Source organism: Aspergillus costaricaensis (genome assembly GCF_003184835.1).
Source record: "Aspergillus costaricaensis CBS 115574 unplaced genomic scaffold BO79scaffold_29, whole genome shotgun sequence".
In the NCBI taxonomy this organism is placed as follows: domain Eukaryota; kingdom Fungi; phylum Ascomycota; class Eurotiomycetes; order Eurotiales; family Aspergillaceae; genus Aspergillus; species Aspergillus costaricensis.
The window spans coordinates 375,881-399,594 of NW_020291829.1; the positions used below are offsets into that span (position 1 = coordinate 375,881).

Consider the following 23,714-nt stretch of genomic DNA (forward strand, 5'->3'; position numbering starts at 1 on the left):
GTTGAATCTTCTCTTTTGAACGCTTGCCGAGTAGAATGAAGAGAATGCGACCTACCACCACCACTACTACTACTATCTTCACTGTATATGCAGCGGAGGCTGTAGCAGTTTATATTATGAATTCCACGACAGTGTATCACTACGCGCATGCCAAGCGTGCATATATGCCAACAGTAGGAATTGATTCAATCATGTGCTAGCAAGCTGTAAACCCAAAACCCGAATACCCCTAACCTAACCAAGCAACAATGGAAATGGGAAAATGCGACCGAAGTGTAAAGCGAGGACGTGCAAGAGTTACCGTACAGAACTGAAAGGATAAGATGGGATATGATTAGAAGCGAGAAAGGTTGTATCTCCCACACATGTAGGAAGAAGGCTCAATGGATTTCCGCAGTCAATGGTATAGAATCAAAGTACATCGATTACTCTTCGGTGACTTCCTCCACGCGCGGCGCAAGGTCTCGCTTTACAGTGCTTGAGGTATCCGGGGCTGCTGTTGCTGTTGTGGTGGCGGACGGAGTGGATTGGGCTGCGGCTTGAGGTTCCTCGCCTCCTGCGTTCTTGGACTTCTTGGACTTTTTCTTCTTGGTCTGAATATGGAGGTTAGATATTGTCTTTCTTTCTGCGATGCCATGGTAGGTCGCTTACCTCTTGCCAGCCCCACAGGGGCTTGAAACTATCCACGAATCCAACATCTTCGAATAGGTTGGGGAACAGCCATAGACCAGGGGGAACCGCAATGACTGTGATGCAGAACAGAATAAGACGAAAGATGGACATGGCGAAGAACAATCCCAGCAGACCCATCATGCCCACACTCAGGTACCAGACACCCTGGCGCAGCATCATCGGCCACAGGGGGAACAGCACCACCGCGAAGATTCCTGCTACTACAGCCGCGGCCATGACCTTCTGCTTCCACTGCGGACCTTCCCACAGCCAGACATAGTGCATCATAGGATCGGTTTCTTGGTGCTGCTCAATGCGCACCGTCCACAGTCCCTTGACACGGTTCTTGGACTTGCCGTGGTTGTGGCCCGCATGGGGGTCAACCTTCGTCACGCGCAGAGCAAGAAGGGATAGGGGAAGAAGCTTGAAGACGTTCTCTGCCGATGCGCGGTCGGTGACTGGAGGGAGAAGAGAGTTCTTTTTGGCAGCCGCCTTGGCGTAAGCTGGGGACTCGATGGCGCGGATGGCACGTTTCACTGGTATTTATGAGTATTTTCCAGGCACATATGATAGTAAAGAGTATATACCTTTGAACATCTCCTTCCGCTGCCCATCCATGATACATGTCCGTGTCTTTAGGTTCTGCGACCGCAAGAACGCGGCAACGGCGAGCGCCTTCGGATCAGGAGGGTTGTTAGGGTTCACAGGGACCTGGCGGGTCACCTGCTGGGGTTGAGGCTGTGGGGGTGCTGGCAGATTCTGTCCTGGTTGGGCTGGTGATTGAGGAGGTGCTTGCCCTTGCGCTTGGGGCTGCTGGCCCTGCGCTTGGGCTTGAGCAGCTTGTCGTTGGGCCTCGACTTGTCTCTGGTGAGCGGCAAGAGCTCGCATTCTCAACTGAGTGACATATTGTTCGGTTGTCATTCCGTGCTTGGCTGCCTCTGCAGTGAGCTGTTCGCGCTGCTGTTTGGCAAATTCCTCGGGGGTCATTCCGCGCCTAGCAGCTTCGGCGGCGAACTGCTGTTGCATGGCCGCAATCTGCTGGGGGGACGGCTGGCCGGGCGCCGCCATGGTGAAGGAGTGTGTAGTTTTTTATATATAAAAACTAGAAGGGTTCCGGAAGAAAAGAAATGCAAGAGCGCACAGCGCAGTGACTTGCAGAAATTGAGTGGACGTTTCGGGTGGGCGATGGATGAGATGGCAGGAAGTTGGCGGGAGATGAAAAGGCCAGATGGTGTTCCAGTTGCCCTTCCACTTGCGCCGTCAGGGTCCCGATCGCCGTCCACCGCCTTCTTCTCCGCACTCCGTTCTGCTTCCATTCTCCCACTCGGCGCATTCATCTCCCCTCACGTTCATCATCTCCATCCACTATATCAGGCAACTCCACGCAGACTCCACTCCTTTTCGACTAATGTGATTCGAGTTCCGGTGTGCTGCCTGCAGTTCGCAGCTCCATGTCATTGAGTTTCTCCTCAGATGTCGCCTTGAATGCAACGGAGGCGGCCGTCTTCCTGGTAAGTTGCGCGCAATCATGCGCAAATGCGCTTATACATAGGTTTATTCCGCTTACTGACATCTTCCAGAGCGAAAGAGATGTAGCTGGCCAGATTCCAATTAACTTCGTCAGCACATCCGCCGTATCACTTCGCGCGGCATGTTTTGGCGACAATGTCTACGACCGGGATGCAGCGGGCAAGTGCATCTCCAACTTACTAGTCATCGGATACCGCCGCTTTCTCGTCGACCTTTACTGGTCGTCTGACCAACGGGATTGGATGCTCTGCCCGCTGTCGCTCTCCCCGGATGTCCCCGTTGTGACTGTGTCGTCCATATCGCCTACTTCTTCGACAACGACAACTGCGACGAGTGGAATAACCGCAACGACGACCGCAACGACTACAACAACGACAACGAGCCAGACAACCAAAGCCACTTTCACTGCGGTAGCCCGATCGTCGGGTTCGGTCCTCTATGAATTGGGTCCGTACCGCTGTTCTTTGGATCTCGACTTGTCCGACCTGATCAATGTGTTCCGGGGTTTCTTCCAGGCGTATACCTCCGAGCTGACCGTGTATACGAGATACATCTCTCTTAATCTGCATGCGGCTGGAAGCGCGACTAGTCCCGACGAAGCAGCATCTAGTGTGACTGGATCGCAACTACCCACAGGCTCTGAATCTGTCAGCTATCTCTTCGATGAACATCTGTCTTCTTACATATACACGCCGTCAACCCTCGCTTCCGAGCGCGCCAACCTGAATCAATCATGGTACCAGGTCGAAGACGGCTACAAACCCATTACCGAGTACTTCACCATATATGAGGACCCCAACGGCGACCAAAGTACCCCTGATGGCTGGCCATGCGTGAAGTACCTTCAACTAGCACAAGAGAAGCGCCTTCTCATTGACTACGGGACCATCGACTCCCAGCTACAAGACTACAACTTATCCTACATGAGTGACGTTATCTTTCCATCCAACTATCTCACTTCCACAGTATCCGTATCTCTTGACTCCGACGGAAGCGTCGACACTGGCTGTTTATATGATCCCGACGCGACCACCGTATCCCAAGCCAACAACTCCTGGGCCATATCCGACTACATCCCCATACCAGAAGGATTAAGCCAGAACTCGACAATCGCAGCAATGTCCCTCGTGGCCTCCAACCTAACCGCATGCGGCCTCACCCCCACACTAAACGACACCCTCTTCAACAAAACCGCCGACACCGACCCCGAACCCTACACAGAGATATCCCTATCCAGCTCCTGGGCCTGGTCCATCGGCCAACCCGCCAACGCCGACTCATCCTCCGCCAGCTTCAGCGCCACAGACCGCTGCGCCGTCATAGACCTAACAAACAGCGGCCACTGGCGTGCCATCAACTGCAGCCAAGTCCGCTACGCCGCATGTCGCGTGGGAAACAACCCTTTCACGTGGCAATTATCCCCAGCGCCATACACCTTCCGAGACGCCTACGATCACGGCTGTCCCGAGAACACCAGCTTTGCCATTCCACGCACCGGTCTCGAGAACACCTATCTATATCAGTACCTGCTAACACGATCGGACGTTCTCGACCCAACCTCTGCATTCCCGAACAAGACCAAGGTCTGGTTAGACATGAATTGCATCGATGTGGAGTCTTGTTGGGTAACGGGGGGTCCTGATCAGGAGTGTCCGTATGCGTCGGATCCGCAGCAGCTGGAGAGACGGACGGTCTTGGTGGCTGCTATTGCTGGGATTGTGATTTGTATTATTGCTGCTCTGACGTTGTTTGTAAAATGTAATGCCAACCGGCGCAATTCGAGGAGGAATAAGAGGGTAATCAAGGGATGGGAATATGAAGGGGTGCCTTCGTAGTTTGGTATTGTGGTTGTTCATTGTATATTTGTATGTTATAGCTGTATATAGTCTCCGAATTCGGATAAAAATCATGAGATACTAGTAATATGAAACATTGCAATATTCTTTGAATGGTATGCTAAGCTACTACGTGATTGTCTACAGTAAAAACAGTGGGGAGTATCACCAATAAAACAAACATAAAATCACATCAGTTATCGTCAGAAGATCCTCATGTCCAACATGTGCAAACCATGATATCCATATGCCTCATAAATTCAATGAAAGAAGACGCATCGCGTCTTGAAATAGTTGTAGATGCTTTGTCCTTTTTTTTATGCGTGTTCCACTCCGAGCATATCAGTGCTATAGACCCGCAAAGCGAGCCCATCCGGCTGCTCGGATAGGGGTTGTGTTCTCATTTTTTGGTTTGGTAGTCTCGACACGGCCCTCTTCCGCAATCTTGCCGCTGACGTCCCGCCGTCTTCCCACTCCCAATCCGGCGATGTAGTTTCCATACGACAATGAAGAGTTGGCGTGGGTGGCATCAGCTCCTGAGTTACTGACGACGCGACCTTTACGATCACCGTCGATAGTCACCGGGTCTGCAGAGGGAATGCCAAGGCTATTGAGGTCACCATCGTCATGCTGCTTAAGTGCGCCGTAGGCGTTGAACTTCTGGCTTTTCTTGATGCTGAGCTTGTTATTCTTTGGAGTGAGCTTCGACTGGTCGCGGCTGACTTTTCGTGGGGTGTCAAGTCCGAATTGGTCCGGGAGTTCTCCATAGAAACTTCCTTTCTTCTGCAGACTATCAAGAAGCGGCTCGTCGGCAGGAGGCTTGGGAGAAAGATTGGGTATGTCAGTAAGGGCCATGCGCCCATTGCTTGGTGTGCGATTCTGGACGATGTCCGGCTTCGGCAGGGGAGAGGGCGGGTTCAGTGCCAATGGATTGACCTTCAGGGAGTTTCTCGTGTCTTCGTCGAGCTCTTCGTGGTCTTGGAAGATGTCAATCCGGTGGTCGCCAAGGTCTTGCTCTGCATTATCGTAAAATCCGCTTCGGTAAAGAATGTCATGAACGTCATCATCGTTTCCATAGTATTCATTCGCCGCAACCGACTCGTACTCCCCGCGCTTATTCTCGCTGATGGCTTCACCTATATTCAAACCATATCGCTGTGGACTGAACCAATCCATAACACCGCCCTTTGATGAGGCTGGGGTTTCGGCACGGCTGTATACAGAGGACGGGTCGCGAGGAGCCGGGTGTTCGTCTTTAGCCTCCTCCACGGGAGTTGTAGACCGAGACGGATAGACAATCCAATTCTCTGAGGCAGGGCTCACACATTGCGATCTGTTGGGAAGATCGGGAGATGGCTCGCGAACCGGCGCGCCACGCGGAATTGATGTAGTTGCCCTGGTAAAGATATCTGGGTTCTCGATAGGCGACGCGATAGTTGTAGCATCATCTATATCGTTTGGCTGATGGAAAGGTAGATGTGGGATGGTGTCGATGCGTGATGGGCGATGGAAAGAGCGAGTAGGCTGCGGCGGCGTTCTGTCTGTGAAAGTAGGGGGGAATCGACTATAGTCGTCGTTGAAGGATGGATTACTGCGAGTCTCCATGAAAGGCACACTTCGTGGAACACCGATCAGTGGATCTTCACTAGAAATATTGTCCGAGCCCAAGGTAGATTTGCTGGCACGCTTTTCAATTATCTCGGACTTGGTCCGTGAGAATGGACGTGCAGTCAAGTTGTCTTCTAGCGGGTTCATATCTGGGGGTAGTCGGGTGATCTTCCGGAAGATGGTACCCAAGAATATGGAGATTCCAAAGGATATCGCATGAAGTGCACCGTTGATTATACCCAGCAAGAACGTAGTCTCTGCGATCTTGGTTGTCGTCTCAACATTAGAACCTAGCATTGTGGTCCAGTCGTATGCGTTGTTGGTATATTGCCCGTAACCTAGGTAGGCTGAGAAAACATAGAAGGGGATCAGGCCTAGATCGAACGTTGCGGCAAAGAACATGTAGCTAGCCTGCGACCCTGGAGGCCTTGTGATCGAAGAGCGACTCAAAGTATATATGCCGTAGAGAGTGTGCAGAATTGCGACAGCTGGCTTGAAGGGAGTTAGGTTCTAGCTCAACGTCACATAACTTGGCCGCATCACTTACCCCGACTCTGACAATCCAGATCACGGTTATTGCGGCATTCTTGATAACGATCGAACAGAACAGGGATCCGATAGCTCCGGCAAGAGCAAGTATCCGCAGTCCAAGCTGCACCTTGCGACCATAGACCACGCGCCCCTTTGTTTTTGGACTCATTGGCGTCCATCGCGGTTTGGCGCTAGGCGTGTTGCATTGCTTGAGATTGTTAGTACACGAATGTTGTCCAACTGATGTTCGTGAAAGAGCCGCAAAGCACATACCACATCAGGAAGGGTATTGGCATGATCAACCAATGGTCCCTTTAACTCAGGCTTTGGCTCCGGTCGAGTCCAGCTCGCTTGTGTCACAGCCTTCGGGTTGAAGGGAGGCTCGGGCGAACCGTAGAACCGGTTGGACGAAGCGTAACCATAAAGGAATGAAGAGTCGTGATTGTCGCCCATGATCGCTATGGTGAAAGCCCCAATCTAATACCGAAGGCTTGACCCACGCGACGAGCGGGGGAAAGGAATGTGCACAGACGAGTTGTTAAGCTTAAAGAAAGAATGTCGGATTAGACAGCTATCTAGATGTAGATAGACGGACGGTTCTGTGGTGACAGATACCACGGAAAGAGAGGTACGAACCGTGGGACGGGTGGAGTGACAGAAGATGGAGACGAAGCAGCAGCGACAGCAAGAAAGCAGCAGCAGCACATGCACTCATCCACCGTGCATCTGCCGGAGACTACTGGCTTTCCATCCACGGGTTGATCGGGAGGATCGTCAACACGCGATTGTCGGCGCGGCAACCGGCCTTGATAAGAGTCACGTGTTGGACCCTCTTATGTCATCGCGCCTCGGAGTTAACTGTCTCTCCTCCGGTCCGACGGCTTTGCTTCTTTCCTCACACCTTCGTCTTGCTGCACAATGAATATTCAGCGTGCTCCCTATATCTGTGGCAATTGCACGGCGCGGATTACCCGCGTGTCTGTGCGCCATTCTCCGCGCCAGACCTTCTCACGATTGACAGCTCAATCGCGTGAGTACAGCCAGGTCATTCAGAATGAGCGGCCTTTCCGCGTGGCCGTGGTAGGGTCAGGCCCGGCAGGCTTCTATGCGGCTTATCGACTCCTCTCCAAGGTAGACAATGCCTCGGTAGACATGTACGAGAAGCTTCCGGTGCCATTTGGTCTTGCGCGATACGGTGTTGCCCCCGATCACCCAGAAGTCAAGGTAAAACCGCTATGCTATGAGTCAGAAGACATGGACGATCAAGCTCACACTATCCGGCCTCTAGAACTGCGAAGAGAAGTTCACCGAAGTCGCAGCATCTCCGCGCTTCAACTTCATCGGCAACGTTGAACTAGGCGAAACCCTCCCCCTCAGCTCTCTCAAGCCACATTACGACGCCATCCTGTTCGCTTACGGTGCCCCGAAGGACAAGGAACTGGGAATACCTGGTGAAAAGGCAATCCGCAACGTCTACTCGGCTCGGGAATTCGTCGGGTGGTACAATGGCCTCCCGGAACACCGTGATCTTGCCCCGGACCTGACTGCTGGTGAAGACGCCGTGATCATCGGACAAGGAAACGTGGCTCTGGATGTCGCCAGAATCTTGTTGTCGGATGTGAATACCCTGCGGAAGACGGATATTACCGAATATGCTATTGAGGAGCTGTCAAAGAGTAAAGTCAAGCGTGTCCGGGTAGTTGGCCGCAGAGGACCGATGCAGGTACGGGTTATCAACCCGAGTACTACACCTATCACATGCTTACATATTTCCGGCTTCAGGCTGCATTCACCATCAAAGAACTCCGGGAACTGCTCCAACTACCAGGCGTAGCATTCGACCCAGTCCCGAAGAATCTCTTCCCCCCGGAAGACGTCATGTCCGCTCTCCCAAGAGCCCAGAAGCGACTCATCCAACTCCTCGCAAAAGGATCAACTAATGATCCCACCACCTCAACCAAATCCTGGTCTCTCGACTTCCTCCTCTCTCCCGAATGTCTACATTGGTCCCCCGTCCACCCCTACCGCCTCTCCCACGTAAGATTCGCCCGCAACGAGCTCGACCCCTCCGATCCCTTCCTCCCCAGCGCCAAAGTCACACCCAAGTACCTATCCAGCGGCAAGCGCGCAGAGGTCAACATCCCCGCCAACACCTTCTTCCGCAGTGTCGGCTATAAGTCCCTTCCACTACCCGGACTAGAAGACCTAGGTATCCAGTTCGACGAACGCCGCGGGGTGATTCCCAACGACGGCTTCGGGCGAATTACCACTCCAGCCAACACCGGCGACAAGGAACAGCTCCCTGACGGATCCTTGATCTCGCATCTCCCGGGTCTGTATTGCGCTGGCTGGGTCAAGCGTGGCCCTACGGGCGTCATTGCTACGACGATGATGGATGCGTTTAGTACGGCTGATGCTATTGCTGCTGATGTGGCTGGTCAGGATGGTAAAGCGTCGTTGTTGAATTCGCCGGGTTATAGCTCTGGACTTGGTTGGGAGGGTGTCCGTCCTGAAGCTGAGAAGCGGGGCTTGAGAGCTACGTCGTGGGCGGATTGGGAACGCATTGATCGTGCGGAACGGGAGCGTGGACAGGAGAAGGGTAAAATTCGGGATAAGTTTGGGAGGGTGGAGGAGATGCTTGAGGTATTGGGGTGATTTTGTAGCATGAACGTATGTATATATAGACAATGATGTACAGTAGATATGACCTTAGAATCTCTCAATTCATATGCAGAAAGTTCTGTACTTATGCTCATCGATCACTATGTTGATATGTATGTATGTATGCTGACGCTCCGTATTATGTTATTAACAGTAGGTAAGATAAAGGAAAGTATCCCAAAAAAGCGTATCAATCGTAAACCCGAAATCATATCCCATCGTAGCCAATCCCCGCAATACCCGAATTCATCCCCCAAGCACAATGCTCAATAATTTGGCGTTTATTTGCACTGGCTGACATCCACCTCGGTGTAGGTAGCGTCAATACGACCCAGGTTTTGGGCCTGGTTGCCAGTGAGTTGGTTCATGGCATCCAGGCCGATGTTGAAGCCACCAGGTGCAGCGTCAATGGCCAAAATGTTGACTGTCTGGCCGTTGTACGTCAAGGCGTAGCATTTGCCGCAGTTGGGAGAGTTCCAGCCTGGAATGGTAGGAGCGCCTCCGATTCTGGGGAAGCCCGGAAGAGAGCCGAAGGTAGTGTAGCCCTTGGTGAGCAGGCCGTATGTACCGTCCGAGCAGGAGACGGTGGTCAATGAAGTTCCAGAGACATCGTAGACAGTGTCGTAGGAGACAGAGACTGTGGTGCCAGCCGCTTCAGCAGCTTCCACTGGTGCGGCCAGGGCCGAGGAGCAGAGAGCGAGGAGAGAGGTAATGGTGGTGAAGGTCTTCATTGTGGTAGATGAGTGGTGATGATATAATACTCGTGAGATATGGATGAGATTGTGTATGGTAGTGGTGGTTTGTTCTTGAGTGTAGAATAGATGCTTGATCCGAACTGAAGAGGAGAATCTCTGGGGTTTGTCAAGCTACTTATATCTTTTCTTTCCCCTCTTTCTCTTCACTTGAAGTTGCAGTAGCGGTGAAATGGCAATGAGTATTCCCGGGAGGCCTTGCCTACCCAAGGCGGCCAAGGCTCCATACTGTGGCATAGAAACGGGAGGCCTGATGCCCTGAATAGAAACATAGTCACTGACATCACATCTGTTTGCTATACGAGGCCATTGAGGGGTATAGATCTGCGAAGCACAAGCCCGAAGTGAGACATTCCTCCCATCAATGGCGGGCAACACTGCATCGATAGCGAGCGGAGAGAGACATGCGGGGGCGCAGTATTCGCGGCGTGAAGCGTCCGAGCCAATAAGAGATGGCACGGCTAGACCCTGAATGAGACATACAGCCTTAGAGCCTTGTCATCTGTCCGGGACCTCCGGCTGGGAGGAGACGGGTGACTTGTCCTGTGCAGATAGTCGGTTTAAAGACAAAGGTCCTATTCATAGTACCTAAGTGGCACGACTATGCCTCGGACACGTCCGGGTCATGCAACAGCCCGCCAAGCGACGCATATTGAAGCCCGCATTTTACCGGACACCAACCGAAGTTCCCTATCGGGCATTAGCGAAAACCAGCATCCGGTGCGTTCGAAATATGTGGAATGTGGCTTCCAGCATATGCGAGCGTTGCTTGGAACCCTGCAGCATCCGAACTGGCTACAATGCTCTAAAATCAGACCTTCTCCAACTACTAATGAAATAGAAGGTTCACGAACCACGCGCCTTAAATGGGGCATTCGTATGCCAAGACAGAGAGGCTCCCAGAAAGAATGTCTAGCCCTGGAGTCAAGAGTAGCTTGTTGTCGATCAATCCTTCCGGATCCGAAAATCGGAACACAGGCCTGTGAGCTTTCGGGTATGTATACACAGGTTGGCTAATGCTTTCTCGAAGTGGAAGAATAGACACACGTTCCGTTGCTTGGGCGAGGCTAAGGTCTAAATATTTAGTATTAATTTGAGACTAAGACCTTATGAGGCCGCTCTCGGCTAATATTCAACAAAGCTCTTGCCGATACGACGAGGTCTCAGCCACGAGTGTTTAAGTTCCTTTCGATGCTTTCATGGGCCGAGACAGCAATTGGGCGACTCATCCGCATGGCCGAATGATGAAAGCCGCCAACTTACCCAAGTCGTACCAAGTCAACGGCAGATCCCAAGTGACTGGTGTAGATCCCTGACGACCACCGCATACAGTCCCTCAGTGTTTGCGTTCAGATGCCAGGCCCGAATACCTACGATGCCTCAGACGGAAGGTCAATTCAAGCATAGTAGTTTATAGATACTACCATGGTTCTAAGATTGTGCTAGGAGTTGGCCGGACAGTACCTTCCATCAGCCTTTGCAGCACGGCCATTCCAGAACCGTCGAAAGGCCTTGAATGAGCTCATCAGATTAGCGTGCCCATTCAGCTATACCCCGCTGCTGTCCTTGGTTCGAATCACTAAGTCATATCGAATCTATGGGATCGGCATCTTAGCAACATGAATCGACAAGAATAAGCTTTCGGCCACTCTTACCCAATGCTCGTTCTCTCCTGAAAATCTTCACCCAGCAATGGGGTACAGCTGCAGATTATTTCTTTTTCTCGGCCGTTCTTCAATCAGTGTCGTGGAGATCTTGATTTAGCCAGGAACAGCTCAAGGTGTGTCCATGCTCCGAAAATCATCTTCCTGATAAACTTCTAGGTGGGTGCGAATAACTGGAGGGCAATATTGCAACTATGGAGCCAAGCTGAACAATCGGTACCGAAGAGCGGGAGGTGGAGATGAAGGACCATTTGTAAGCTTGTGATTGTTGCTATTACCAGCAATAATGTGCGAGCGAGGCTGGAAGTAATAATCAGAAGCTGAATGGTGATGAGGCTCATTGATGCTCAGGTGACTCCCAAAAGGAGTCGATGCTCGACTTCTCTTCCGCCGTGCTTCAACTTCCATTCCAGCTTCCTCATCTTCCACAGTTGCACAACTTCACTATTTCTTTACGGTCTATCTGCAATTGGAATCTCCACAAAGCACGACATCCCTTCCTATAAAGGAAGGCACATGGTTCCCAAGTCTTACCCGCTGGGTTTATTGGTCCCAGCTTTCTGGATCTCGATAACTTTCTTTCGACGCGCCGTCACGCTAACTCTGCCGTGTGCCGCCTCAGCGCTCGAGTCGACGCACTGTTGATCCGATGTTCTTTGGTTCTGGAATATCCAATCAGGGTTGCGTTCATTTTTTTCTCATAGTGCTCGGTGAAGGCCTCCGCGTCGGAAGGTTCTTTCCGTCTGATTAAAGATCGTAGTCCGGAGATCATCTACCTCTCCCCTGGTCTGCGCGACACCGAGATGGCCCAGGAAGCACCAGGGGCCCCCTCAACACTGCTTAATAAGACGCTTGCAGATCATCACCGTTTACTGCAGGCAACTCTGCAAAAGAATACTTCCGCCCCTTAGTCTAGCTCGACTGCAGGCAAACGTTAGGGGAGTCTGTCACTCCCGAAGTGGCGGATGCACTATACCGGGCCGAAATAGTTCACTCAGGATAATTCTGTTGTGTACATTTGCACCACCTACCTCCAATAATCCTCAATTGTGTGTCGCCACATTGCACCAAGGTGTTTACCCCGTAAACGCCGGGGAGCAGAATCCGATGGTTGATCCACAGGGCATGGAGGCTCTCAGGTCAACGATCTAAGCACAATCACCCCTTTCCTTCCCAGACCATTGGGAGATCGGCAATTGCACACTAAGGTGGGAACGTTCGACCACTTTCTTGAGTCACTGTTGGATGCACGGCGGAGAATACCATGACCCAGAGGTGGGTCTGGTGTAGAGACCGTGCGGACTATATCCCACTAAAACATTCACTATGCGAGCTTCGGTCCCTTTCCTGCACACGCTACTACTCACTAAAACTGGCCATCCTTGCTCATTCGCACCCCTCCCGAAGATTATCTAGCGATCTGTGGCCCCTTAACCAAATCTTATTCTTTTTTTTCTCTTGCGGGACAGCAAACTTGAATAACAAGAACCGGTAAAAGAAAAAATACTGCAAAAAGCCTTTATGGGGCCGGGACCTTGCCCAGACTTATTGATCCATAGGAACCCATTTTCTGGTCCGCAAGACATGCTCCAACCTTTACTTCTATATGGTAGGATATAAGACGCACGCCGCCTGTCACTCGTTTCCGAGCCTCGCTTGGACCCTTGGACATTCTTCCCCTCGAAACTACAGTTCAGGGTGATGAACAATGCTCGCTCTACTACGATTGTCACGGCTGCTAGCCAGCGATGGTGCTGGCCACACGCACCTTGCTAGTCGCTCAACAACCCAGGTAGTTGAGGGTAGCGATCGAGCAGGGTTCATTGCCATGGGAGTGATTGCACTCTTTTCGTTCATTGCGGCCTTTGGCCTTTTGTCATTCCTTACCTACCGTTTCATTTTCTGGCGCAAATACTACAAACGACCTTTGGCGGAGAATCAGTATGTCGTTCTCATTTACAACCTCCTTTTGGTCGATCTGCAACAAGCAACAGCTTTCTTGATATGTCTCCACTGGGTAGCAAAGGGTCATGTTTACTACCCCAGTGCACCCTGCGTTCTTCAAGGATGGTGGATTCAAACGGGCGATCCCGGCAGTGGGTTGTTCGTTCTGGCGATTGCCCTTCACACCTGTGCCGTTGTGCTACGAGGCCGACAATTACCGTTCCCGATCTTTGTGGGTGGTGTTGTTGGGCTGTGGCTATTTATCATTATCCTGGGGTTGATTCCTGTTGGAATGTTTGGCTCCGAGACGTTTGTGATTTCCGAAGCTGGCTGGGTAAGCGACCGCAAAGATGAGATACAGATGGACAAAGGTCACTAATTCACCCTGTCTTGCAGTGCTGGATCGGTCCCGACCACGAAACGGAGCGTCTTTGGGTGCATTATCTATGGATTTTCCTGGCAGAATTCGGCACGGTCGTTCTTTACGGTCTCATGTTCTTCTACCTGCGACGCCGAATGAAACAATCCGCCACGCTCCGGCAGAACCACCAGGAGAACCTAAAGAGATTGAACCGGGTTGTCATTTACATGGTTATCTACCCGCTTGTCTATCTATTGCTATCCCTGCCGTTGGCCGCCGGACGCATGTCAACGGCACGCCATATCGTTCCCAGTCGCGCATACTTTGCCGTTGCCGGTTCGCTGATGGCGTTGTCGGGTTTCGTCGATGTGCTTGTGTACACGCTCACTCGCCGCCACCTGTTGCTCGAAACCGAACTCAGTACTACGGATCGGATGTACAACTACACGGAATCAAACGCATACCAGACACACATCACCACGGGTCGGGATGGCAAGAAAGTGCGGATGGGATCCCGATTCCGGCGGGGCATGGGGATGCAGAGCATCAACGACACGGTCCGAGACGACCGCGATTCATCTACAGACGATATTGTGCGCAAGACGGACATGGAGCTGGCCGAGTTGGGCCACGGAGTGTACCAGGAGACGACGATCGAGATTTCGCACGAGCCAGCGGAACCGGAAGACTTTCAGAAGGGAGGTCGCCACAGCGGGTGATTGTTGATGGTGGAGATTCAGCAAATTGGGCGGATGGCTGTGCGATTTCATTACCACGTTACATTCTTTTTGATATCTTTCTTCTCTCCTTCTCTTTTTTTCCTTTCCCTTTTCATATTTTCCATACACTATGCAACGATCCCTGTTACGAGAGACCCCATGACAACTCACCATATCTAAGTATATACATACTATACTAATCGAAGATAATCACTAATTTCCTCTTGACGAAAATCCTCAGCTCCCCTAAAAGATTGACATGAACTAGTCCGACAAATAATTACCCTCAATTTCTGCCAAATACGCGTAGCATCCACCACACAATACGAAGCGTCCGTGAAGCCCTTCCTCCAGCCAATCAGCACCTCCCGCGCGCCTCCAGCATAAAGATCAGCGCCTACCATCCCCACTTAGATCGAAGCTTGAGCGAGCCGGTTTGGGGGAGAGGAAGTCCCCACAGCATCGGATCGCGTAGCTAAGGTTTCTTAGCTTCATACCCACGCGAGACGCTGATTTGTTTTCTTCCCTCCTTCTTCTCGTGCGAGTACCAGCCTGTGGAAGGAGTTATGTTCGGCCCCAGGTCCGCTTTTCCCGAGTTGCCCAATGGAGCAATTTCTGTTTCGGTGTTAGTCACTTTCCTCCTGCTGTTTCTTACTGGTTGGTTTTCTTTTTGGTTTGTTTCATTCGTTTAACTAGACCAGGGCTCGCTCCTCCTAGCAACCTTCGGGTTGTTCCGTCATACTCCAAATGGGTTGATGGATGGATGGTCCAGACATTTTTTTGTTTCCATCTCGGCAGTTGGAAGGAGGATGGAGGAACTTTGGTTGAGCAGGAGGGACATGCCGCTTTGTACCAGTGGTACTGGTTAAGTTTGCTGCTCCTTTAGCCGAAAAGGAAAATATTGTTGGAGATAGAATCCGTAAGTAGACTAAGTACTTTGTAGAGACACCGTCGGCCGGAAACCCTAAGAACCCGACACAGGGGATGGATGGGATATTGTTGGAAGTTTATCACTAGAGGGGATTGTAGTATTATTTACTTTTTGTATTTGGGTTTGGCTAGAATATTTCCATGCAGGAGAAATTGCTTTTTTTTCCCCTGCACAGTTGAAAAACACTAGTAAGACTAAGTTGACTATACTAACAGCCTGCCTAAAGTAGTATAATACTGTCGTTCGTTCATTCGCCACTGTGGGAGAGATGACCACCACCTTTTTTATTATTAATTACAACACTGCCACACCACAATTATCTATACATGATTACTACCACCTTCTACATATGTACTTATCACCAACATCCAACAATACAGTAAGAATAAACGAATACCTATCAGAACTAACGCCACAACAGCAATATTAAGCGACTTGGGAACTTGTCCCTCCCGCCATGTCCGCGCCCTCGCGCTTAATCCTTCTTGCAACTACGCCCCCAAAACTAAATCCCCACCGGGTCAATATAACCCATTCTCCATAGCAATCTACCTAACGCAAGCCACACAACACAACCGAGCAATACCTTAGTTATATGCAGGCAGGCAGCTATCTCCACCAGTAACTAGTCTACTACAGTACTACTACTATTACTCTACTTACTTAATAAGTTAGTAGAGTGTAGTCTAGTCTAGTCTCCGACGGAATTGATTCCTTCGAATTGGATTAGATGAAATGATGAACGACAAAGATCATCCCGAGGTCACCGGGAACTCTCTCCGTCTTTCCTTTCCTTCCCCCCGTAGGATTCTTCCTTCTCCCCGACGGGGGTGCTGCATGCCAAGGCTGATTTACTTTAAATGCTCCTGATTTTTAGACTGAGACTACAAACTATTAGATAGTAGAGGGAGCTAGACTAGAGAGGGGGGAACTAAAGTAGGTTAGGTTCGGGATATCGGGGATTTGGAGAGCGGGTGCTCTAAGGAGGTATTTAGTCGGGGACTAGTGATTTTGTTTGTATTGGGATTGTTCTTGGTTTGTTCTTTCATGGTTACTTTGGATGGAGTATATGGAGTAGTTGGGAGTTTTGCATGTGTCATTGAGGTGGTGTAGGTGGTTAGTCTTGTAAAGGGAAGAGTGTCTATTGAGAGTAGCGTTGTAGACTGTTAACGTAATGGAAAATTGCCTACTGCAGATACTTTGTACTTGGTACCTTTAGAATGAATATCATGGGCACCATAAGCACCTAAGTTAGTAAATATACGGGATGTAAGCTAAGCGTGATATGTATCTGCTAACGGTTGACAGTCAAGTCTTCGGAAGTATATGGTTTAGTTGCAGGACACTATAACACACTCTACTATGGTGGTTTACTTTGTTTTCTAGCCATTGGTGGGAGGAGTCGTACTTATTGTGTTGTCGATCATTCTGCCTTGTATACAGAGGAGTCGCTATATTCAGCCTTGTAGTAGTACTTTTGACTAGTTGTTATAGCAGTGTGCAACACTGCATGCATACATAGCTATCACCATGGACAGCCCTAAACTAGTAATTATATCGAACTCTCCAACACCCTCTCTACTATAACACCCCCTCTTAACTTCCAGCCTTATTACAGCTTTGACACCCAAGCCAATATTCCCATCTACTCCATGACAGAAGTCTTAGCCCAGCAACGTCCAACCAAGCTTTGTGCCCTTTCTGGGCATAAGCAACAAGCTCTACTACCAAGAACCTGAAGCGAGTCATGGCCCGAGTATACCAAGAAAAATGTACCAAACTACAACTTTACCCATAGCACCCTATATAGATTCACCATGATCCATCTTGTCTGCTTCAATTTTGAATTCCACTAACTACTACATAAAATCCTCCTCTGAATCCCATCATTTCTGCCCGAACATGCTGCTATGTACTCTATAAATCCAGCTACAAAGCACACGAAGAACATACTTAGTCTAATAGCATGCAACAAGCCAATACCATTCAATAAAAAAAATAATCCATCAATAACAATAAACTTATAGTAATTCATACACAAGAGATACAAAAAGTACCATTCTCCCTAAAATAGGCACCAAGGGTTCTACATATTAAAAACGTCACACAACATTACTATATTCAACCCCCTCATCAAAGTGAGACAACCAAGTTCCTCCGACCAACTCCACTTAGACTACTACTACTACTTAGTACCTACCCGCTTTGTCTCTCCCCGCCATAGATACTACTATATATGACAACTCACTACTAATGAAGTAGTACTTTTGACACTTGACAGGGTGTTGTCTTGGATGACTCCACCCGTTCTACTTATATTAATTGTTTTTGCGCCGTTGAAATCGGGGCTTGGGGGTTGTCTTGCTCTGTTTAGTAGGTGGACAAAAGTACCTATTTATTCAAAATAATTGAGATCCGGGTTTAGGGGGGTAAAAGAGAAGTGTTTAATGTTATGTTGAAGTCTATAAATAAGGAGTAAGTAGTGCATATTAATTCCACATTTACTCTGGGTTCTAAAAATTATTACCCCTTGTACTTTACATAATGGTCAGGTAGGTGGTCTAGGGTAGTACTTGGGAGACAGCAGTTGATAAAAGCAACAATCAACTTACTAGTCTCCCAGTGTCTACTTTAAGCTATCAATTTAGTTATGTATCCTGCTATTATAGGCTTCAATTCTACAGTAGCTATTTAGCGAAGCACTTAAAAACAGCAAATGACAATCTAAATTTTGGGTTACTAGCAACTTCAATAGTATACCGGTTAGTTGCCTTACAGACAGGAAATCTATGTGTCATTCATATATTCGTGGCTGCAATTATTGCAAGCGTTGGAAGGATTCACACTAGTTACACACATTGTTCTTTATTTAAATTGATCTGCGGGGATGAAAAACATCCAGTACACGCCTAGATATATAGTTGACGATGGGCTCAATAATTGCGCTTATCCTTTATTATCATCAATGTTGTTCTCCGTATTGTTCATCTCTTCTCTTCTGTAAGTACTACTATGAAAGCAATAGGGGGTGGGAAATATAGTACTCAGGGGTAGTGAAAGAGTGTGTGATAGGTTACCCGAAGAAAGAAAGAATTACTTATATTCAGGGAAAACGTTAATGGCTTCAACTACGTTCACTAGTCGACGTTGGGATCGTCGCAAATATTTATGCTACGAAAGTTCTTTTTGCACTTTGCAGCGATCTGACCGCTGCGCTTATGCATGTCTTGCAGCCAGGCTAGAAGTAAGCATATGGCTAGTATTGATCCCGCGTGTCGCAACGGTCGGCGAGCGTGGTTTCGCCGTTATCTCGATCGCGATCATCAAGATAACTAAGGACAATGAATGGTCATGCGAATTTACCCCAGAGTTTTGCAGGAAACTTATTCGACTTTGTCAACAAGGTGTATGGTGAGCGAGTACATTGCAAGAAAATGACACTAATATTGGTTCATCAGGGTATGAACATCTAGCTCTGCTCTGACGGAAGTGGGCGTCTCTTGATCTTGAAATCAGGTCGGGCTGGCTGGCCTTCGCTTCCTTCGGACACCTCCATGCGTGAAAGTCGATCCCTCGTCTCCTGTTCAACCTCAGCATGCATTGCTTCCTCTTCGGTTCCATCGCCATTGTCCAACACTCGCTGTGCCGACTCGTCGCCCTTTACCCCTGCGCGACGCTCGTTTTGGATCCGTTCCTGCTCCTGCTTCTTGTCCTTCACTGCCAATGCGGCCTCCTCCCGAGCCACCTCCTGGGCATCTACACTCTGCAGGCCAACAAGACCTAAAATGCGCCCGATGAGAAATTGATAGCGCAAGTGGCCGCTGACGGTCTCGCTAACGTCCAGATTCTCAACGCCGGGCACGTCCTGAACAGGCTGGAGACCTGCCACGCCGAGTTGCAGACTGCTGGTCCGGTAGAGAAGAGCAAGGACGGCGTCATTCTCCGAATACACGTTGATGAGCCGACCGCTAACAACGCTCCGGAGACGACGCCAGTGTGGCGCATTGGACGGAGTAGGTGACCCCATTAGGATTGCCGATTCCACCAGGTCGTATGCGCCCCGCTTCGCCAGACTTTGCAGACAGGAGAAGATGACACGAGAGCCCATCGAGTAGCCTATCAGTGTGACAGCCCGCTCACCCTGAACCTTGCTGATCAGCGCATCCGCAAGGACCTCGCCCGCTTTGTCTGCTCGGGCTTTGGCAATGCTGAACGGGTTATCAGCCACACGGGCAACCTTGAGAAGACCAAGAGGTAGCATCACGGCGCTCATGATCTGCGCGAAAATGGTCCGGGAAAGCACCTGCCCACCCGCTGCCCAGGCAGCGCTTGTAACCAACAGGTTCATAGCATTTCCGAGCTTCATCAATGGCTCTGTTTCCCAGCGCAAGCCAAAAACCTCGGAATCGGCTCCAATGACTCGCCAGGGAACAACAAAGTTGTCCTCTTCAGTAACCCAGCCGGTAATGCCAATCGTGACTCGAAGCATGTGATCATTCTGGGCTGCTTCCCTTTCGTCTTCAGACCTTTGTCGAGAGCCCCGAATAGGCAGAAAAGCAAAATCGTCCACCTCACGGGCATATTTGTCGACCATGCGTCCTGTCATCCGACCTCCGTAGGCACCGAAAAGACCACCCACGATTACTCCGCTACCTGCAAGGGCACCTAGATACCCTGCAGCAGCCGTAGCACCCAGGCCTAGGCCTCCCAAGACTGTGCCAAGGCCAGCTGCAACCAGCGGCGCAGCAAGTCCGCCAGTGATGCCGATCAGTGCAGCTCCTGCGACAGAAGCTATGCCAACCTTCCATTTCCTGGAGGAGTCACGTTTCTTTTCTTGGCCTTCTTCGGCGTTCGCAAGCTGAAGAGCAGTGTCAAGCAATCCACGTGCGACCTTGCTCTCGTCGCCATTGAGGATAGTGACATCGAGATTCAGACTTGACGCTACATACAGCATTAGAACTCGCGAGCGAGCATTATAGTGCTCAAGACTAAGCATCAGAAGCAGTAGCGAGTGAAGAATCAGTAATCTTTTAGCCTTGGGTAGCTGCGTAAGAGGGGTCTCAACAGGTCGGTACACTTCACGTTGCTTCACCAGAGAACCTTGGTCCTCGTCTATTTCCGGCTCATGCAATTGTTGAGGTGGGTCTGATTCACTGGCGTCTTCTTCGGATTCCTCATCTCGGTTCACAACTTCACCAATCCTCAGTAGGACCGAGTCTCTCCAATCATCAAAGCTGGTCAGGGACTTGGCCTCTGATTTGAGATCTTGCGCGGTGGGCTTGTATTCAGATTGAGTAGTCACAGCTGTGGTTTCCTCACTCTGCCCATCCGACTGAGCAGATAGGGGATCGGTGTCCTTGTCCTGTTCTTGTGCTGCTTGGTCACGTGAGGGGTCATTCTCCTTCGAGATTGGACCATGGAAGTTCTGAACGATCGCATCTCGCATGTGTTGGGTGATTTCCGCGACAAGAACTGTCAAGTCGGCTCGCTGAGGGCGATCCAAGATGGTGGTCAAGTCTTGGTCGCGGTCGCTCTTCGGCGGTGCGGGCGAGGGCGAGGGCCCGGATCCGAACTTGCTAGCATGCTTTTCCTTAAATGACTTCCACATATGTGCAGACGGCCACAGAGTCACGTTCCAGAATGGATTATATTGACTAGCCTTCCGTCTCCGCTACAGATGGTTCGTGGAGGGACTTCACAGGTTGCACAGAGAATAAGGAGGTTGTCGGTTTCAGCATTGGCAATGAGATCATGGCTGACTCAGCGCCCAGACCATCAGGTGCAACAGTGAAATAAATGGGTTCGATATTGTGGTTTCCTGTCAGACAGGCTGAACCCAACTTCAGGACAGCTTAGCTCACGCTGACTTTCCCGTATCGACAATGAAGAACTTCCCCTTGGTCTTGGACGCATAGGCAAGCGCGTTTCCATCCCAGGTATCTCCATCGGGCCGCTCGTTCCTCGGACTCTCCACTCGCTGGATTCTCTTGTTTCGACCAACCACTCTCTCCTTGGACAAGGCCTCTCTCAGCTTTTCCAATCCAATTGTATTCTTCTGCACCGCTTCTGGACTTTCGTCCCGGATGCTCTGCAGAGGCTCCACGCCAGTGGCATCGATGCGCTGGACCTGCTTCACAAAGTGAATCTGGGATTCGAGCGTTTCAAGCATCTTCTTCTCTTCTTCCTCATTCGCGGGTTGTGGGAGAGCCGAGAGACGGAGCAGATGGCGGAGTTGCGCTGGTGTCACTGATGGAGCAGATGATTTGGCGGATTCTTCTGGTAGCAACGAGCGAACAGACCACGTAGGCTTCGCAAGCATGGCGTCAATGTCTGCGTCGCCTGATTGGGAGGCAGAGTACATGCGCCTGGCGGTGCTGCACCGTAAAGGTTGACGACCGATCAACGCAGACAGTCGGGGGAGAGCTGCACGGAGGAACATGGTTGAGGAAATTCTAGCAGATGCAGAAATATATACTTCAATAGATAAAAAAAAAATTAAGGGAACGAACAATTGAAGGAATTGTTTCCGTTTGCGACAGTCAAGATGCTATAGAAATACTAACGGAGAAGCAAGAAAAGAAGCACGTCCAATGGACCGGGCGGAAAGTGGCCACCGCCTACGTTGACGGAGCGGCGGGGAGCTCGCCATTCCGCGAGGCTGCCCAGTAAACTAGATCCATCCTCCCATCGTTTCTCCTCATCTTCCAGACATTCATCCCCACTTCTCTTTGCCTGCAATCTGACCTCTAGCATCACGCTCCTCTTCACCTTCTCGGGCCGACAACCTCTTCACAAAATGGCCCAAGATCCCCGAGTCCTGCTCCAACGGGTATTCCCCCCGAACCCCGCTGTCCATCATCGCTATGCTTGGAATACGACGATCGCTAACCCCCATGACGTACATTAGGCCGACAAAGCGCTCAGCAGCGCATCTGGTGGCTTCAGCTTCTTCGGTGGAAGGACAGAGAAGTACGAGAATGCAGCTGATCTCTACACACAAGCTGCAAACGCCTTCCGAGTGCAGAAGCAGAGTAAGCCAGTGATTCTCTCCCCTGTCTCAGATCAACGAGCTCTAACCCATCGCCAAACGATCAGACAAGGAGGCCGGTCTTGCCTTCGAAAAGGCTGCCTCTATTCAGACTCAGAACCTCAACGAGCCCGATGATGCAGCAAACACCCTGACCGAAGCGTTCAAGGTCTACCGCAAATCCGACCCCGAGGACGCCGCTCGCGTGCTCTCCAGTGCTATTCAACACTACGTGCTAAAGGGTAACCTCCGGCGCGCGGCCACGCAACAGCAACATCTGGCCGAGGTGTACGAGGTGGAGCTTGGAGATACGAAGAAGGCGCTGGAAGCCTACGAGAAAGCGGCGGAGTGGTTCGACGGTGACAATGCTGAAGCGTACGTCCATTTCTCGGCCTTCTCATATACAATTCTATACTGATGTGTTGTTCTCCAGTCTTGCCAACAAGCACTACCTGAAGGCAGCAGACCTGGCCGCTCTCGAAGGCGACTACTACAAGGCTATTGAGCACTACGAGCGGATCGGCCGCTCATCGATCAACAACAACCTGATGAAGTGGTCCGTCAAGGACTACTTCCTCAAGGCTGGTATCTGCCACTTGGCGACCAATGTACGGCTGTCCCTCTCCTCTAAACCTTTCAGACATAACTAACCCCACATAGGACCTGGTTGCTGCCAACCGAGCCCTCGAGAACTACCGCGACATCGACACCACCTTTGCCTCGACAAGGGAGCACCAGCTCCTCGTTGACCTGGTCCAGACCATCGAAGCAGGCGACCAGGAAGCATTCGCCGACAAGCTGTTCCAATTCGACCAGCTCAGCAAGTTGGACAAGTGGAAGACGACTCTTCTGTTGCGGATCAAGAACAGTATCGAGGAGCAGGGCGAGGATTTCTCTTAGACTTATTCTATTCTATTCTCTTCTATTCCCAGCAACAATATCATTGTTTTCTCTGTTTTGCTTCCGATCTGTTCATTCATCCATTCGCTTTGTTCTTGGTGGATTAGTTACTTGGGCAGACTTTATAACTGGTGTTCCCTACCCTTACCCCGTTGGCTGGTCCCATAGGTAGATGGATGCTGTGCCGTCGTATAATTGCTTGCGGTTTGTTTGTTTTTTTCTTTCGTGCAAAGATATATTGTGTCCTTGGCTTGCCTGTCTTTCCTGTCCTGTCCTGTTCTATCATAACTATAGCTATTGACATAGGCTGAACGCGCCGATGGATGCGTGGCATGCCTTACTGACAGATACTATCGATGTTCGTGAATGAAGAACAAAAGTGTCTCCTCATTGGGATTCATAGCATCGTAGCTAGATTACTGATTATTGTACTGTATAACATGCTTAGTTTAGGAAGTAAACTGAATAGACGAGACAAGTTGCAGCACTCAAGTCAAAACAAATCAGGTACTAAGTTCAAGCCGACTGTATCCATCTATCTATCTATTTGTCGAACCACTCATCAACGAATGATAATCA

The 23,714-nt window shown here is 50.3% G+C and overlaps 8 protein-coding genes across 8 annotated transcripts; 4 read left to right on the top strand and 4 right to left on the bottom strand.

The window, feature by feature from the left end:
• Nucleotides 1–167: 167 nt before the first annotated feature.
• On the bottom strand, nt 168–1,870 carry BO79DRAFT_178739 (Sec62 family protein translocation protein). Its single transcript, XM_025679995.1, has 3 exons — nt 1,260–1,870; nt 652–1,208; nt 168–593 (listed from the first exon to the last, which is right to left on the bottom strand). Exons 1-3 carry the CDS (start codon nt 1,738–1,740, stop codon nt 426–428), a joined length of 1,206 nt encoding a protein of 401 aa, XP_025536694.1. The 5' UTR covers nt 1,741–1,870; the 3' UTR covers nt 168–425.
• Nucleotides 1,871–2,123: 253 nt separating this feature from the next.
• On the top strand, nt 2,124–4,050 carry BO79DRAFT_239669 (Lectin C-type domain protein; the record flags this gene model as incomplete). Its single annotated transcript, XM_025684941.1, has 2 exons — nt 2,124–2,183; nt 2,253–4,050. 2 exons carry the CDS (start codon nt 2,124–2,126, stop codon nt 4,035–4,037), a joined length of 1,845 nt encoding a protein of 614 aa, XP_025536695.1. The 3' UTR covers nt 4,038–4,050.
• Nucleotides 4,051–4,126: 76 nt separating this feature from the next.
• On the bottom strand, nt 4,127–6,816 carry BO79DRAFT_178745 (uncharacterized protein). The gene is made up of 3 exons (XM_025679996.1): nt 6,450–6,816; nt 6,193–6,384; nt 4,127–6,137 (listed from the first exon to the last, which is right to left on the bottom strand). The coding sequence occupies exons 1-3, from the start codon at nt 6,627–6,629 to the stop codon at nt 4,386–4,388; spliced, it is 2,124 nt and encodes a 707-aa protein (XP_025536696.1). The 5' UTR covers nt 6,630–6,816; the 3' UTR covers nt 4,127–4,385.
• Nucleotides 6,817–7,094: 278 nt separating this feature from the next.
• On the top strand, nt 7,095–8,831 carry BO79DRAFT_239671 (NADPH-adrenodoxin reductase; the record flags this gene model as incomplete). The annotated part of the gene is made up of 3 exons (XM_025684942.1): nt 7,095–7,400; nt 7,465–7,899; nt 7,959–8,831. 3 exons carry the CDS (start codon nt 7,095–7,097, stop codon nt 8,829–8,831), a joined length of 1,614 nt encoding a protein of 537 aa, XP_025536697.1.
• Nucleotides 8,832–8,894: 63 nt separating this feature from the next.
• On the bottom strand, nt 8,895–9,814 carry aspf13 (allergenic cerato-platanin Asp F13). Its single transcript, XM_025689215.1, has one exon. It carries the CDS (start codon nt 9,566–9,568, stop codon nt 9,119–9,121), a length of 450 nt encoding a protein of 149 aa, XP_025536698.1. The 5' UTR covers nt 9,569–9,814; the 3' UTR covers nt 8,895–9,118.
• Nucleotides 9,815–12,961: 3,147 nt separating this feature from the next.
• gprD lies at nt 12,962–14,277 on the top strand (the record flags this gene model as incomplete). Its single annotated transcript, XM_025687416.1, has 2 exons — nt 12,962–13,531; nt 13,594–14,277. The coding sequence occupies 2 exons, from the start codon at nt 12,962–12,964 to the stop codon at nt 14,275–14,277; spliced, it is 1,254 nt and encodes a 417-aa protein (XP_025536699.1).
• A 4,389-nt stretch (nt 14,278–18,666) lies between these two features.
• Nucleotides 18,667–21,647, bottom strand: BO79DRAFT_200484 (DUF726 domain protein; the record flags this gene model as incomplete). The annotated part of the gene is made up of 2 exons (XM_025681495.1): nt 18,667–20,879; nt 21,210–21,647. The coding sequence occupies 2 exons, from the start codon at nt 21,645–21,647 to the stop codon at nt 18,678–18,680; spliced, it is 2,640 nt and encodes an 879-aa protein (XP_025536700.1). The 3' UTR covers nt 18,667–18,677.
• A 256-nt stretch (nt 21,648–21,903) lies between these two features.
• sec17 (alpha-soluble NSF attachment protein SEC17) lies at nt 21,904–23,493 on the top strand. Its single transcript, XM_025684943.1, has 5 exons — nt 21,904–22,037; nt 22,116–22,239; nt 22,304–22,610; nt 22,669–22,843; nt 22,896–23,493. The coding sequence occupies exons 1-5, from the start codon at nt 22,005–22,007 to the stop codon at nt 23,133–23,135; spliced, it is 879 nt and encodes a 292-aa protein (XP_025536701.1). The 5' UTR covers nt 21,904–22,004; the 3' UTR covers nt 23,136–23,493.
• Nucleotides 23,494–23,714: the final 221 nt, after the last annotated feature.